Source organism: Hemiscyllium ocellatum, chromosome 18 (genome assembly GCF_020745735.1).
Source record: "Hemiscyllium ocellatum isolate sHemOce1 chromosome 18, sHemOce1.pat.X.cur, whole genome shotgun sequence".
In the NCBI taxonomy this organism is placed as follows: Eukaryota; Metazoa; Chordata; class Chondrichthyes; order Orectolobiformes; family Hemiscylliidae; genus Hemiscyllium; species Hemiscyllium ocellatum.
Genome location: NC_083418.1, coordinates 15,463,456 through 15,480,070, shown reverse-complemented (window position 1 = coordinate 15,480,070; position 16,615 = coordinate 15,463,456). Strand labels below are relative to the sequence as shown.

Genomic DNA, 16,615 nt, shown 5'->3' with positions numbered 1-16,615 from the left:
GGGGATAATACTCAAAAATTATCCAGGGACTGGATTTCCAGTCTGGATTAAAGTTCAAGCCTATTGTGTCATAAGCACTCTTTTCTTATTTCAGATGATTGTGGACACATGCTGTCAGATAGAGCTGGTACCTTTGCTTCTCCAAATTTCCCAGGATTATATCCTAACAACGCTGATTGCAAGTGGATAATTAGGATAGCTCGACATTTTGTGGTATGTAAAACCTCAACAGCATTGTCAACAAAATAAAAGTCACCCATGCTTTACAGGAAAAGTAAAAGCATCAGAACGGACAATTGATTTGACCTAAATGTTGGAATCTCACAAATGTACGTAAATCAATGTCCTTTTACATCAATAGTCCCCCAATCCCATTTTAATCTGGACTTAAACAAAGAAGCCATTGTGGCAGTCATTCTCTATCCTCCTTTTGCATGTTCCTGACAAGGCAAATTTAAATGAAAAACAAAATACAAACTATTGATTTAGCTGACCAGGGCATTTAATTTGATAAAGTTCAAATAAAGTCCTGAAGATCCAAACTATATGGACAAAGTGATGAAATAGTGAACTATGCATTGATAAAAGAAAGTAATATATATAACATTAATATGAAATGAAAATTTACCTGCTTTCTTCTACTAAATCCATGGTAAAAAGTATTGATGGGCTTATTATGGGTGGAGTTACAATATACCAATTCATCCATTTGGAAATGCAATTGGCAGGAAAATATAAAGGCAGAATATTCCATTCCCGGAGAATGAGAGAAGAATGTTGGGCAGGTAAAGTTTATTAGTGTGAGCCAGAAAGTCAGAATCTCAATATTAAGATAAATTTAAGCAATTACTTTCTCTGTTCTCATGTCCGTCGAGAAGCTTACTGATATACCCCAACATACTGTTAAAACTACACTAAAATTAAGTTAGTTTTTCCAATTAACTTCTGGCCAATTGTGAAACTCTTCACTGCATATACCAAGCATGTACAAGGCAAAGTACAATTCTTCTTAGCCTTTTGCTTCAGTTCTTGCTACTTGGTCCTTATAGTGATGCAGCTTTAAATCATCATTGCAATTCCTTACATGATAAACTTTCCAAGTATAGTTGAGACATTGAAGGGTAGGAAGGCAGGTTGTGTCTGTGGATTATGGTGCAGCCCAAATGGCTAAGTGGAGGAGACAGATTGTGAATGAAGAGCATGGTACAGCCTAATTGGCTAAGGGGAGAATGGCTATCTATGACTGAAAACCATAAAGTGCAAATGGCAAAGAGGAATGAGAGACAGACTGTCCATGGGATGGGCACTGCTCATACATGTTCAAGGAATGAAATGTTGCATGTCCTCTGTCTTTTGTAGAACTGATTGTAAGATTCATACCCGCAGTAAGTGTATCTTATGACATAAATCATGAGACTATGGAAACCAGGAAGGACATTAGTTCAGTATTGCATTTCCATTCAAACAACCCCTTCAATACAGAAAAAATTGATAATGCACTATTATTTACACTGTGAGTTACCCAGGCTAACTACTGTGTACACAACTGTTAACATGCAAAGTGAAGCTCTTTGTTATTCTAAACAGTGCCTCTTTTTCCAGTTTCTTTACATGCATGACACACTTGTGGGTTATTGAGTTTTCTTCCAATATCTGATCCTTGGAATGATGTGGTCTGTAGTTCTGTTTTAAAACCTATCTGAGTCGGCCGATTTACATTATTGTCTTAGAGACCTCTTTCCTTTAATTTCTGTCACTGGGCAGAATTTCCCTTCCCTGGCGTGGCAAAAGTAATGGTAAAGTAATGGTAAGTAGGGTGAGAATTATAAAATTAGGTCCTTAGCATCAAGAAAAACTCCTAATATTTTCCTTTCTAGAATTAGAATCTCATTTTAGAGTGGTGACTTCCTTGCTTCCATGCACTTAAATTTATTAAAATCACAACATGCATTATTTACACCTCACTTCCAATTCTCTGTTCCACCCAAGACAATGTAAATTCACAAAAAGTAAAATAGAGCCAATATTTTGCAGCACATAAAATGCCATTAAGCCATTGTCCCTTCTACACAATGCCCTTGCATGCTCCATGTCCACCATCTCCCCAGCCCTTCATCCATATAACTCCACATCAGCAAACCACCAGCTTCACTACATTATCAGGTCTGCTCCGGATTAATACAAATACCAGTGCACTGTTGAAGACCTTCAACACTTTACTTTGGAGTTTACACCATGAATGACCTGCTTCTGTCCTGTGATTTGCACGTAGGGACAGCCAATTTCATCAAAAGCAGAAAATGCTTTAATAGTTATATCAATTCTAAAATTTATGACTCTAAGAGTTCATTCACTTTAGTACTTATTTGGCAGTTGCTAATAGGCTTATGCCTGAAACATCGACTCTCCTACTCCTCAGATGCTGCCTGACTTGCAATGCTTTACCAGCGCCACATTTTTCGACTCTGTCTCTCCAGCATCTGCAATCCTCACTTTTTCTTAGATGCTAACTTCTGTCTTGGTCACATTTCTTTCTTAGCTCACAATGATTTTCATACTGCTTTATAGGCTGCCAGCCTCTGCATGGGTTACATTACTTTCTTAGCACATAAAGTATTCAGAGGTCAGATACAGGCTGCCAGCCTCTTCAGTTTAGCTTGCTATTTAAAACAGATAGAGAGGCAAGGCAATTCATGGTAGAAGGAAGCACTGAACTGTCAATCTACCAGTAATAGCATGTCATTGTGCAACAATGTTCTATGTCATTGTCAGATCTGTGGCATGTCCCAGCAGCTTATGCGTGTGTGAAAGTAAAGATGAAAAGTTCTTAGTGGAATGAAGGGGGTCTATAGTTGGTCAGAGGGTACTGCCACAGTCAGGACACTAATCCAGTTTGGAGACAAGGTTGGGCATGTCGATCGGGCATTGGTCCTGCAAAAGTCCAAGACTGGAAACAAGCAACAGTGAGTTATGCAAGACACATGTAGGGGACTGCATGTAGGTCAATTGGGATGCTGTTGAAACATAGTCCCAGCTGTTGGCCCTGGTCAGTCAGTTTGGAGAGGTGTGGAGACACATTCAATCATGGGGTTTCCATCAGTAATGCTCAGAGGCCTCATCAAGTGGCTTAGGGAGTTCTGGGAAAGTGGGCAGTTCAAGTCTGGATATGGACTTCTGAGGGAATGATCACTGTGATAGCAGGCCTGGTAACACCTCACAGTGACTGGAAGGGAATGGGAGCTCCAGAAATGGGACTGGAATCGGTCATAGTAACTCCAATCTGAACGTGGGGAAGGTGTAGTAGAGCAAGCAAAGGCATTGGAATTTTGAAGATCAAGAGTTCTGGGAGTAAAATATGCACTTTAATAGTCATACACAGGAGTTGAATCAAAAAGGTTAAAACTGAAAGGTCATCGGGACCAAAGGGCAGCAACACAAAAGAGTAAACATGCTGTATCACAGGTGAAGTATTACAGGGCATGAGTTGTGACGTGAAAGATTTTTCTTTGGAGGAGGTGGGGACAAATGTATATTTCATTGTGGCCTTTTGGCAGAATTTTAGTTCCAGTGTAACAGGAAAGCTTTGATTGTGCACATACAATTGGATACTTTCAGAACTCCTTACTGAAGTGTGTCTTATCTCCTGAGGAAGCCTCCGTTGCCACACTGAGAAATAATGTGATACTTCATTGTTGTGAGAGCTTAGGGATTCCTTCAATAAACTTGTTTTATTATTCTGACATTTCAAACAGATTATTTGTCCACAGAGAATTGCATGGTGAATACACTAGAGTCATTGTAGCTCATTGCAGGTTCAGCAAAGGAAATGCAGAAGAAGACAGTTGGAGCATTGTTAGCAAACTCATCAAGATCAACAACCTCCAATGGCTGCTACATGGTTCCCAAGAATAGAAGCAGCAGGTGAAGATTCACCAATGAGATCTAGGCAAATGATAAGACCCTGGATTTACAAGCCTCACTGTCATTTTGTTCAACAATTTGAGAAACAGTGCAGGCACCAATTAAGGATCTCCTATAAGAAATAAGATCAGAAGTCGGATGTTCAACCATTTGAGCCTGCTCTGCTATTAAATAGGATAATGACTGATCCAGCATTCCTCACGTCCAATTTCTTGCCCTTACCTCGCAACCCTTGATTCCCCTACAGATCAAGAATCTATTTATCTCAGCCTTAAATATACACATGGACTCTACACCACAATGACTCTTTGTGGCAAAGTGTTTCAAAGATTCACAAACCTCTGAGAGAAAAAGCATTGCGTCTCATTTCAATCTTAAATTGGTATTCCTTTATTCTGAGCGTATGCCCTCTGGTCCTGGACTCTTCTATGAGGGGAAATATCCTTCCAGCATTTACTCAGTCAAGCCCTTTAAGAATCCTTTAAGAATCCTGAGATCACCTCTCATTTTTCTGAAGTCCAGTGAATAGAGTCCCAAGCAGTTTAGTCTTTGCTCATAAAAAAAATCCTTCCATAGCACAGATCATCCTAGTGAATCTTCTCTGAAATGACTCTAATCAAATGATATCTTTCCTTAAATAAGAGGACCAAAACTGCTTACAGTGTTCCAGATGTGGTCCCACAAGCACCTTGTACAGTTACTGTAAGACTTCCCTACTCTTATGCTGTAGCCCCTTGAAATAAGGACCAACATTTCTGTAGCCTTCCTGAATACCTGCTGAGCCCATGTTCAAACTATCTGTGTTTCCAAATCCTGTTGTGTTGCACCTTTCTGGAGCTTTTCTCCATTTAAATAATATTCTGTTCTTTTGTTCTTTCTTCCAAAATGAATAACTTCGTATTTTCCCACATTACACTCTGTTTGCCAACTTTTTGCCCACTTACTTAACCTATCTCCCTGTAAACTGTTTGTATCTTATGTCTCCACCTGCCTTTCCTATCTTTGAGTCATCTGCAAATTTGACTCCAGTGCATTCACTTCCTTCCTCCAAGTCATTAATATATACTATAAGCATAAGTCCTGCCACATTATTCATTAGCTGTGTCGTCTGCTGGTGGAGGACTTGTGCTCAGAGGATTGGGTGGCAATCCCATTATAGTAACCATCAATGCCTTTCTTTTATGTCAGCAACTCATATCAGAGAACTTCTGGGGATTTGTGTGAAGTTTTCCAATAATCAACCAAAACGTTTCACTGTTATTAATGCCATTTTCTCTAGAGCATTTCTTTTCATATTTCCCAAAGATAGATGTGATTAGTGATAGCATTAAGGGAAGAGAAGAGGAAAGCAGTCTTGAATTGTGAGTCTGGAGAATTTTCTACAGCAATTTGAGTCTGCAAGGAACCTCTGCCAGACCCGGGTTGCTAAGAACAAGGTGGACCAAGTAGATCAAATGTTAGTGGAGGAACCTTTAGAGGAGAGTGATCATTGCATCTTAAGGTTTAGGTTTAACTGTAGAATGGCCAGCTTAATTGGGGCAAGATGAACCTGGGAGTGTATTAGAAACTTCCAAAGAGTCAGTGGAAAATAAAGGAGCAAACATGTAGACAGTTCACAGACGTGTGTAAGAATAATAATTAGGTAATTATACCAGGGTATTTCAACTTTCTCAACATATATTGGAATATGATTTGGAGATGCCGGTGTTGGACTGGGGTGTATAAAGTTAAAAATCACACAACACCAGGTTATAGTTCAACAGGTTTAATTGGAAGCACTACTTTTCGGAGCGATGCTCCTTCATCAGGTGATGACAATCACCTGATGAAGGAGCGTCGCTCCGAAAGCTAGTATGCTTCCAATTAAACCTGTTGGACTGTAACCTGGTGTTGTGTGATTTTTAACTGTATTGGAATAGTCATAGTGTTAAGGGTTGCAAGGAGGCAGATTTCTTGAAGAGTATCCAAGAGAATTGTTTTGTATCAATATGTAGAAGGCCCAACGTGATGGATGGCACTGTGCTGTATCAGGTTCTGGGGAAGAAAGTTGGACATAATGTGATGTGGCAATATGGGGCCATGTTTGTGATTGCGATCACAGCACATACTGTTAAATTTGTTCTGGACAAGGAAATGATGGCTTGCAAAAGATAACTTTGAATTGGGGGAAGGCATATTTTAGTTAAAGAAAACTGGATTGAGCCACAGTTGACTGGGAATGGCTTCTTGAGGGATATTCACAAAGGAGCTGGGAAGACTACAGATCCAACATGTACCTTTTAGAGGAAAATTTAGTAGCAATAAGTTGAGACCCCTGAATGTCGAGGACAGTTCAGGACTGGATGAGGAAGAAGAGAACGGTCTTTAGCAAGTCCAATGGGTGCAATTCAGCTGCAGTCCTAGAGATATATAAGAAATGCAGGACGGAACTTAAGAAGGCAAATTCGAAGAGCAAAAAGGGAGCATAACAAAGGGCTTGCGAACAGGATTAGGGAGAATCCTAAGATATTTTATAAGTACATTAAAGGGAAAACGTTAACCAGGAAAGAGACCAAGGTGGCAACCTGTGTGTGAAGCTACAGGATATTGGAAGGGTGTTAAATAAATGCTTCTCTTCAGTCTTCACTCTGGAAAAGCAGAACGTAAGTATGGAATTCAGGAAAAAGGAATGTGAGGAACTTGCACAGTTTGACATAGGAAACGAGGAGGTATGGTAGTTCTGTCAGGCTTAAAAACAGACAAGTTCCCAGCCCAGATGAATTATATCCCAAACTGCCATGGGAGGCAAGGCAGGAAACTGCAGGAGTTCTGACACAAATTTTTATTTCCGCCAGGGAGGAGATACAGTGGACGGGAGGATGGCTAATGTGGTTCCACCTTTCAAGAAGGGTGATAGGGATTAACCAGGAACTTAAGGCTGGTGAGTCTCATGTCAGTGATAGGCAAACTATTGAGAAAATTCTGAAGGAGTGAATTAATACCCATTTGGAAAGATGTGTTAATTAGGGATAGTTAGCATGGCTTGTCAGACGGAGATCATGCCTAGCAAATTTTTTAGAATTTTTTGAAAATGTGATCAAGTATATGGATGAAGGAAGTGAGTTGATGTAGTGTATATGAATTTCAGCAAACCTTTTGAGAAGGTCCCACATGGGAGACTATTAAAAACACAGAGTTGAATTAGCTTTATTGTCACGTGTTCAAATGAGTACAGTGAAAAGTTTATAAGTTGCCATATTGTGGCACCATCTTAGGTGCAGATTATTAAGAACAAATTCTTAGGGGAAAAAAATCTGGAAAAATAAAGAAATAACATGTCTAGCATTACAGATCATATGAATACTTTAGGAAAATAAAGAAATAAAAAGTTCAGAATAACACTTTTTCCTAACCAATCCACATTGGTACCTAGCCTCCAGTAACTGAAAGAGAGACCTCCACCACCTCACCACTGGACCCACCAATGTAGGAGTCTCCACACTTTAAGTGTTATCTCTTTGTCGCTGGACCTACCACACCGACGTCATTAAACCATATTTGCTCTACAACCAGTACTCCCCAGCTCTGCTACTGTTGCCTTGCCAACTACCAGAAGTTCCCCCACTCCGGGTCTACCACGATGACAACCAGAAGTCCCTGGTTCTGCTACTGCCTCGATGACACCAGGAATCCCACTCTGGGTCCATTGACGCCAGGGTTCCCTGGCTCAGCTGCCAGGCCAGGTCGCCACTGTGTCAAAGTCCTGCTTCTGCTGTAGGTATCGCCTTGTCGGCATCACCATCTTGACAAGTCCACTTCTATTGGTGCTGCCACCATCGATTGCTGGAGGAGCTTTGCTGCTGCTGTCACTGCCATCAGCCCCAAACGCCAGGAGGATGTCTTTGCTACTGCCATCTCCATTTGCCAGAAGTTGCATCTGCCAATACGCCTGTGGGCCTTTCTCACTGCTGACCAACCCACCACAGTAAAAAATAAAAAGAGCAAAATAGAAAACAAAGAAATGAAATATAAAGAGTAGAAGCAAAAAAAAAAGAAAACAGATTGCCCAGGTAAGAGCCCATATTCAGCCCTGCTACTCTTGCTGTCATGGAACTGCACATGTTCAAAGTTTGGGAGAAGATTTGTAGCTCGGGTGCTCGTTGTTGTGGTTCTGTTCATCAAGCTGGGAATTTGTGTTGCAGACGTTTTGTCACCTGTCTAGGTGACATCCTCAGTGCTTGGGAGCCTCCTGTGAAGCGCCACTGTGATGTTTCCTCCGGCATTTATAGTGATTTGTATCTGCCGCTTCCGGTTGTCAGTTCCAGCTGTCCGCTGCAGTGGCTGGTATATTGGGTCCAGGTCGATGTGCTTATTGATTGAATCTTTGGATGAGTGCCACGCCTCTAGGAATTCCTTGGCTGTTATCTGTTTGGCTTGTCCTATAATAGTAGTGTTGTCTCAGTCGAATTCATGTTGCTTGTCATCTGAGTGTGTGGCTACTAAGGATAGTTGGTTATGTTGTTTTCTGGCTAGTTGGTGTTCATGGATGCGGATCATTAGCTGTTTTCCTGTTTGTCCTATGTAGTGTTTTGTGCAGTCCTTGCATGGGATTTTGTACACTACGTTGGTTTTGCTCATGCTGGGTATCGGGTCCTTCGTCCTGGTGAGTTGTTGTCTAAGCGTGGCAGTTGGTTTGTGTGCTGTTATGAGTCCTAGTGGTTGCAGTAGTCTGGCTGTCAGTTCAGAAATGTTTTTGATGTATGATAATGTGGCTAATCCTTTGGGTTGTGGCATGTCCTCATTCTGTTGTCTTTCCCTTAGGCATCTATTGATGAAATTACGGGGGTATCTGTTTTTGGTGAATACATTGTATAGGTGTTCTTCTTCCTCTTTTTGCAGTTTTGGTGTACTGCAATGTGTTGTGGCCCTTTTGAACAGTGTCTTGATGCAACTTCTTTTGTGTGTGTTGGGGTGGTTGCTTTCATAGTTTAGGACTTGTCTGTGTGTGTGGCTTTCCTGTATACCTTTGTGGTGAATTCTCCATTTGGGTGTTCTCTGTACCATCACGTCTAGGAATGGGAGTTGGTTGTCCTTTTCTTCCGCTCCTGTGAATTGGATTCCTGTGAGTGTGGCGTTGATGATCCGGTGTGTGTTCTCTATTTCTGTGTTTTTAATGATTACAAAGGTATCATCTACATATCTGGCCCAGAGTTTGGGTTGAATTTGTGGTAAGACTGCTTGTTCTAACCTTTGCATTACCACTTCTGCTATGAGTCCAGAGATGGGTGAGCGCATGGGTGTGCCGTTGATTTGTTCATATATTTGGTTGTTGAATGTGAAGTGTGTTGTGAGGCACAGGTCCAGTAGTTTGAGTATGCCGTCTTTATTGATAGGTTCCACGTCTTGTTGTCTGTTCTGTGTGTCCAGCAGGTTGGCTATTGTTTCTCTGCCTAGGATTTTGTCGATGGAGGTGAACAGAGCTGTTACATCGAATGAGACCATAGTTTCTTCCTTGTCTATGTGTATATTTCTGATGATGTCCAAGAATTCTTGTGTTGACTGTATAGAGTGCCTGGATCCGCTGATTAGGTGTTTCAGTTTCTGCTGTAGTTCTTTAGCCAGTTTGTGTGATGGTGTCCCTGGTAGTGATTCTGTGGGTCTGAGTGGGATGTCTCATTTGTGCACTTCAGGTAGTCCATAGAATCTGGGGGTGTTGTTGCTTTCAGGTTTCATTCTCTGTAGGTCAAACCTGGTTATCTGTCCATTTTTTGTAGGTTCCTCAGTGTGTTGTTTATCCTATTGGTGAGCTGTGGGGTGGCGTCAAACCCCCTCTTTTGGTAGGTGTTCGTATCTGCAAGTAGTTGTTGCGCTTTTTGGATGTACTCTGCTTTGTCCAGGATGACCGTCATTCTGCCTTTGTCTGCTGGTAGTATGATTATGTTCTTATTGTTTCTTATGGCTTTTAGTGCTTTCCTCTCCTTGGTGTTAAGGTTATGTGTTTGTCTTTTCCTTGTTATCCGGAACTTTGTCTCACTGTTTGTTGTATCTCTTCTGTCAGTCCATTGTTTCTGTGTGCATTCTAGTGCTGCTAGGAAGTCTGCTGTCTTGGCGTCCCTGTGGTTGTAGTTGAGTCCCTTGGCCAGTATTGTTCTTTCCGTGTCTGTGAGCTGTCTGTGGGAGAAGTTTCTAACCCAGAGTGTGTTGTGGTGTCCTCTGTGTTGTGTGTTAGTTTGGCAATTTTTTCTTTTAGTGCTGTTTTTTTGCAGTGTGTGGTCCTGTTCTGTACTGTGGTGATGGCCTGTTCTACGGTCCGGGTCCATTCCTGATTGGTGATTTTTGAAATTAACAATTTTTGGCGCACAATTTCCTGTCTGTATTTGTGTAATCTGTTGTGTGCATCTGTAATCATTACCTGGATCATCCTGAATCCGTTCTGTCTGGCTGTGTCCCTGGCTTGTGGGTTGTTGACTGGTGGTCTGTATCTGACACATGGTGGAAGGATTTGATTCTTTCGACATTCGTGCAGGAACTGGAGTTGTTCGTATGTGGCGCTTAGGCGGTTGGCCCAGGATTCCCATTTCCTGGCTTGTCTTAGTGTCTCTCACCCATAGGTGTTCAAAGTTTGGGAGAAGATTTGTAGCTCGTGTGCTCGTTGTTGTGGTTCTGTTTGCCAAGCTGGGAATTTGTGTTGCAAACGTTTCGTCCCCTGTCTAGGTGACATCCTTAGTGCTTGGGAGCCTCGTTTGAGGCGCTTCACAATACACTTCACACTCAACAGCCAAACATATGAACAAATCAACGGCACACCCATGGACTCACCCATCTCTGGACTCATAGCAGAAGCAGCATTGCAAAGGTTAGAACAAAGAGTCTTACCGCAAATTCAACCCAAACTCTGGATCAGATATGTAGATGATACCTTTGTAATCATTAAAAACACAGAAATAGAGAACACACACCGGATCATCAACACCACACTCACAGGAATCCGATTCACAGGAGCGGAAGAAAAGGACAACCAACTCCCATTCCTAGACGTAATGGCACAGAGAACACCGAACAGAGAATTCACCACAAAGGTATACAGGAAAGCCACACACACAGACCAAGTCCTAAACTACGAAAGCAACCACCCCAACACACACAAAAGAAGTTGCATCAAGACACTGTTCAAAAGGGCCACAACACATTGCAGTACACCAAAACTGCAAAAAGAGGAAGAAGAACACCTATACAATGTATTCACCAAAAACGGATACCCCTGCAATTTCATCACAGATGCCTAAGGGAAAGACAACAGAATGAGAACATGCCACAACCCAAAGGATTAGCCACACTACCGTCCTCAAAAACATTTCTGAACTGACAGCCAGACTACTGCAACCACTAGGACTCATAACAGCACACAAACCAACAGCCACTCTCAGACAACAACTCACCAGGACAAAGGACCCGATACCCAGCATGAGCAAAACCAATGTAATGTAGAAAATCCCATGCAAGGACTGCACAAAACACTACATAGGACAAACAGGAAGACAGCTAACGATCCGCATCCATGAGCACCAACTAGCCACAAAACGACATGACCAGCTATCCTTAGTAGCCACACACTCAGATGACAAGCAACATGAGTTCGACTGGGACAACACTACTATTATTGGACAAGCCAAACAGAGAACAGCCAGGGAATTCCTAGAGGCGTGGCACTCATCCACAATTCAATCAATAAGCACATCGACCTGAACCCAATATACCGGCCACTGCTGCGGACGGCTGACAACCGGAAGCGGCAGATACAAATCACTATAAATGCTGGAGGAAAAATCACAGAAGCGCTTCACAGGAGGCTCCCAAGCGCTGAGGATGTCACCTAGACAGGGGACGAAACATCTGCAACATAAATTCCCAGCTCGGCGAACAGAATCAACAACTGCACATGGAATTGAGGGAAACTTGGCGATGAATCAGAAACTGGTTAAGCAATAGGGCACAAAGAGTAATAGTAGAAGCCTATTCGAGTGAGTGGATGCTGGTGACCAGCAGTTCACTACAATGATCAGTACTTGGACCCTTATTATTTGTTATATACATAAATAATATAGATAAAAATGTGTGTGGAGGGGCGGGAGTCATGTTAAACAAATTTCCAGATGGCACCAGGATTGGTGGGATGTTTAATAGTGAAGAAGATGGTTGTAGGCTACCGGAAAATATAAATGAATTGATCAGATGGGCAAACAAGTGGCAGATGATATTTAACCCTGATAAATGTGAAGTGATGCACTTTGGAAGAAAAAACAAGATGAAGGAGTATTTAATGAATAGCAGGACACTGGGTAGATTAGAGGAACAGAAGGATCTTGGATAATTATTCACAGATCCATGAAATTGGCAGAGCATGTGAATAGAATAGATGAGAAGATACATGGGATATTTGCTTCTGTCAGTAATGGCAAGGAAGTAATGTTGGCATTGTATAGAGCATTGTTTAGGCCACAGCTGGAGTACTGTGTGTAGTTGTGGTCACTTCACTGCAGGAAGGATGTCATAGCCCTAGAGGTGGTACACAGGATTTTGCCTGAGATGGAGAAATTGAACTATAAGGAGAGATTAGATAGGCTTAGATTGTTCTGTTTAGAGCAAGGAAGACCAAGAAGGGACATGATTGAGGTCTATAGGTTTATGAGGGCTATGGACTGGGTGAATAGAGAGCAACTGTTTCCCTTGGTTAAGGGAACAATCATGAGTGGGCATAGTGGTAGGGTAAGGGGCAGGAGAATCAGAGGGGATTTGAGAAAAAAAATTTTCACTCAGTGGGTGTGTGGGCCTGGATTACTCTGCCTGGGAAGGTAGTGAAGATCAAAAACCTTAGATCTTTAAAAATATAACATTCAAGGATATGAGATGTGCAAGAAATTGAGATTAGTTCACCTTTACGTTGGTGCAGACTCAATAGGTCGAAGGGCCTTTTCTACCCTATATGAATCTATGAATCAATGAATCTGGGCCAGTTAGAGTAGATCCAGAGGTTGGCAGGAAAAGAAATAGCAGAACAACGGTCTACTTTCTAAGAAGAGATTTTCAAGGCATATTCCCTTAAAAAGGAAAGGGAGCACAAACAATTCAGAGTTCCTAGGGTAAGAAATTAATTAGAAAATAAGGTAAAGATAGAACAACCTGCTTACGATATGATAGGTGGAAAGTGCAGCTAAATTCAAAACATTCAAAATAGAGTTGAGAAAGCAATTAAGAGAAGTAGAATGGAATTATGAAAAGAGACTGCCTTATTAAAAGGAAATTTCAAAGACAACACTGCAGATGAGACCTCACTGCACCATGCAGTATTTTAATAAGACTCTCCTATTTTTAGAACTCTAACTCTGTAACAATGAAGGCTTTTGTCTTTGTTTGTCTTCTTAATTACTTTCTGAATCGATATGTTAACTTTACGTGTTTCATGCATAAGTACACCCAGATCCCTACACAGTTTTGGAGCCTCTGTCCATTTAAATAATAGTCTGATTTTTGATTCTCCAAAGTGCATGACCTCTCACTTTCCTAAACTTAACATCTGTCAATTTTTGCTCACTCACTCAAGCTATCTATATCCCCTTGCATATTCCATGTATCCTCATCATAACATGCTCTCCCAATCATACTTCAAATCTTCCTCCAGCCTGAAAAATAACCAGACAACCATTTCTTTCTGTTTCCTATCTCTCAGCCAATCTTGTGTTTACATTACTACAATTGTTAAGTCTGTTGTGTGGCACTGAATGAAGTTTTTTTTGGAAGTTTATGTAGATCACAACACTGTTCCCTCAACAATCCTCACTTATCTCTTCGAAGAACTCCCAAAAGTTAGTTAAACATGATTTCCCTTAAAATATCTGTGCTGGTTCTTCCTAATTAACTCACATTTGTCCACATCACAATTAATTCTTTCCCAAGTTTTTTTTTCCCCTGAAGGCATCCCCACTACCAAAATGTAACTGACTGATCTGTAATTTCTGGGCTTAAAGATTAAATTAAGGAAACAGACCCTTAGGCCCAACCAGTCCACATCAACCCTCTGAAGAGTAACCCACCCACACCCATTTCCCTCTGACAAATGCACCTAACACCAAGGGCAAATTAGCATGGCCAATTCACCTGACCTGCACATCTTTGGACTGTGGGAGGAAACCAGAGCATCCAGAAGAAACCCACACAGACACAGGGAAAACATGCAAACTCCACACAAGCAGTCACCCAAACCTGTGACCCTGGTGCTGTGAGGCTGCAGTGCTCACTGCTGAGCCTCTGTGCCATGGTGCAATCTACTGTAAAGTACAATCTATTTTGAACAAGGGCATAATGCCAACAATTATCCAACCTCTGACACAACCCCAAATCCAAGGAAGACAGAAAAATTTTGACCAGTGCCTCTGTAATTTTCATTCTTTCTTTAATATCCTTAGATACAATGGGCATTTTTGTAGATCAAAAAGGATTCTTTGAGCTTGATTCCTAGCATGAAGAGATTGACTTAAGAAAGAATGACTAAACATGTTAGATCTTTATTCAAGAATGAGGGTGATCTTCCTGAAGCATACAAGATTCTGAGGGGGCTACATAGGATAGATGTTGAGGAGATATTTACACTAGAGGGATAATCTTGAATTAAAGGACATAATTACAGATAGGGGAATGCTCATTTAAAAATTAAGTGGGGAATATTTTTCTTATGTCAGAAGATAGTCAATGTCTGGAATTCTCTACCACAGATACTTACGGAAGCTAGAACACTAAAAGTAATTAAAGAGGAGATAACCACATTTTTGAAATATCAAGGAGTTTAGGGTTATGAAGACCTGACTGGAAAGAAGAGTTAAGGCCTGAGACAAATCAGCCATGATCTTATAGAATGGTGTTGCATGCTTGAGAGGCTGAATGGCTGACACATAGTCTTATTGCTTATGTACCCCAGGGGTCAACACTGGGTCCCTTACCTTTCCTAATTTATATTAATTGGACTGCAGATGATACAAATTTTAGAAATGTTGTAAACTGTGAGAAAGACAGTGTTGAACTCCAAAGGAATATTGACAAATAGGTGGAATGGGTGGATAGGTGACAGATGAAGTTCAGTGCAGAGCAGTGAAAGATGATAACTTTTGGTACAAAGCATATGGTGATACAGTGTAAAATAAAAGATGCTATTTTTGAAGATGTTCAGAAGCAAAGAGACCTATCTGCATATGTATACAACTTATTAAGGGGAGCAGGGCAAGTGGACAGAGCAGTTATAAACCATATTATAAGACCAGAAGGCATAGGAACAGAAATTAGGCCATTCAACTCATAAAGTCTGTTCTGCCATTCAATTATGGCTGATACATTTCTCAACCACATTCTCCTGCTTTCTACCCGTAACTCATGATCCCCTTGAAGTCAAGACCCTATCTATCTCTTAAAGTAAGCGGCCTCCATTTTAATTGCAGCGAGAGCTGAGAGAACAAGGACCAAGAGGCTGCCAGGAAGGTAAGCAAGCTGTTTAAAAAGCTTACCTTGGGAGCCTGTGGCCTCCATTTTAATTGTAGTGAGAACAGAGAGAACGAGGACCAGGGGCTGCCGGGAAGGTAAGTAAGCCTTTTAAAAAGCTGATATATTTGGGCAACGGCTGAACCTGAGATACGACCCATTTCGTATATCCCACCCACCCTTCTCTAACCAAAAAAAAGATTCTGTGGTGTGATGATGAGGTAAGGATGTTCTTTTTTTTATTTTATCGTGTGATTGGTGAAAAAAGAACTTCTTTCCTTTTTTGTAACTTTAGTCTCAACTTAGATTAGGCTTAATTAAAATTGGCAGGAGATCTCAGACCCGTGTTATGCTCTTCTTGCTCAATGTGGAAGCTCAGGGACACAGCTGATGTCACTGGCTCCTTCATGTGCAAGAAGTGTGTCCAGCTGCAGCACTTGTTAGACTGCATGATAGCTCTGGAGCTGCAAATGGACTCACTTTGGACCATACATGAGGGGATCGTGGATAGCATGTTTAGTGAATTGGTCACACCGCAGATTAAGATTGGTGAGGAAAAGAGGGAATGGGTGACCAAAAGGCAGAGAAAGAGCAGGAAGACACTGCATGTGTCCCCTATGGTCATCTCCCTCCAATACAGGTATTCCATTTTGAATACTGTTGGGGAAGATCACTCATCAGGAGAAGGCAGCAGTAGCCAAGTTCATGGCACCATGGCAGGCTCTGCTGTTCAGAAGGGAGGGTAAAAAGGTGGAAGGGTTATAGTCATAGGGATTTAATTGTAAGGAGAGTAGATAGGTATTTATGTGGTCAAAAACGAGATTCTTGAATGGTATGTTGCCTCCCAGATGCATGGGTCAGAGATGTCTCGGATGGACTGCAGAAAATTCTCAAGGGGAGGATGAACAGCCAGTTATCGTGGTGCATGTAGGCAACAATGATATAGGTAAAAAATGGAATGAGGTCCAACATGAAGAATTTAGGGAGTTCGGAACCAAGTTAAACAGTATGACTTTAGAGGTAGTAATCTCAGGATTGCTACCAGTGCCACATGCTAATCAGAGTAGGAATGATAGAATATTCAGGATGAATGCATGGCTTGAGAGATAGTGCAGGAGGGAGGGGTTCAGATTTTTGGGACATTGGGAATGGCTCTGAGGGAGGTGAGACTTTTACAAATTGGAAGGCC

The 16,615-nt window shown here is 41.5% G+C and overlaps 1 protein-coding gene across 1 annotated transcript in view; it reads left to right on the top strand.

Annotated features, from left to right (window-relative positions):
• The window catches only part of LOC132824534 (low choriolytic enzyme-like), a 169,354-nt gene extending 161,773 nt beyond the window's left edge, over window positions 1–7,581 (top strand). The window contains exon 10 of the mRNA XM_060839167.1: window positions 7,514–7,581. Within this exon, the coding sequence (XP_060695150.1) occupies window positions 7,514–7,581 (68 nt within the window). The remainder of the gene's footprint in view (window positions 1–7,513) is intronic.
• The last annotated feature ends 9,034 nt before the right edge of the window (window positions 7,582–16,615 follow it).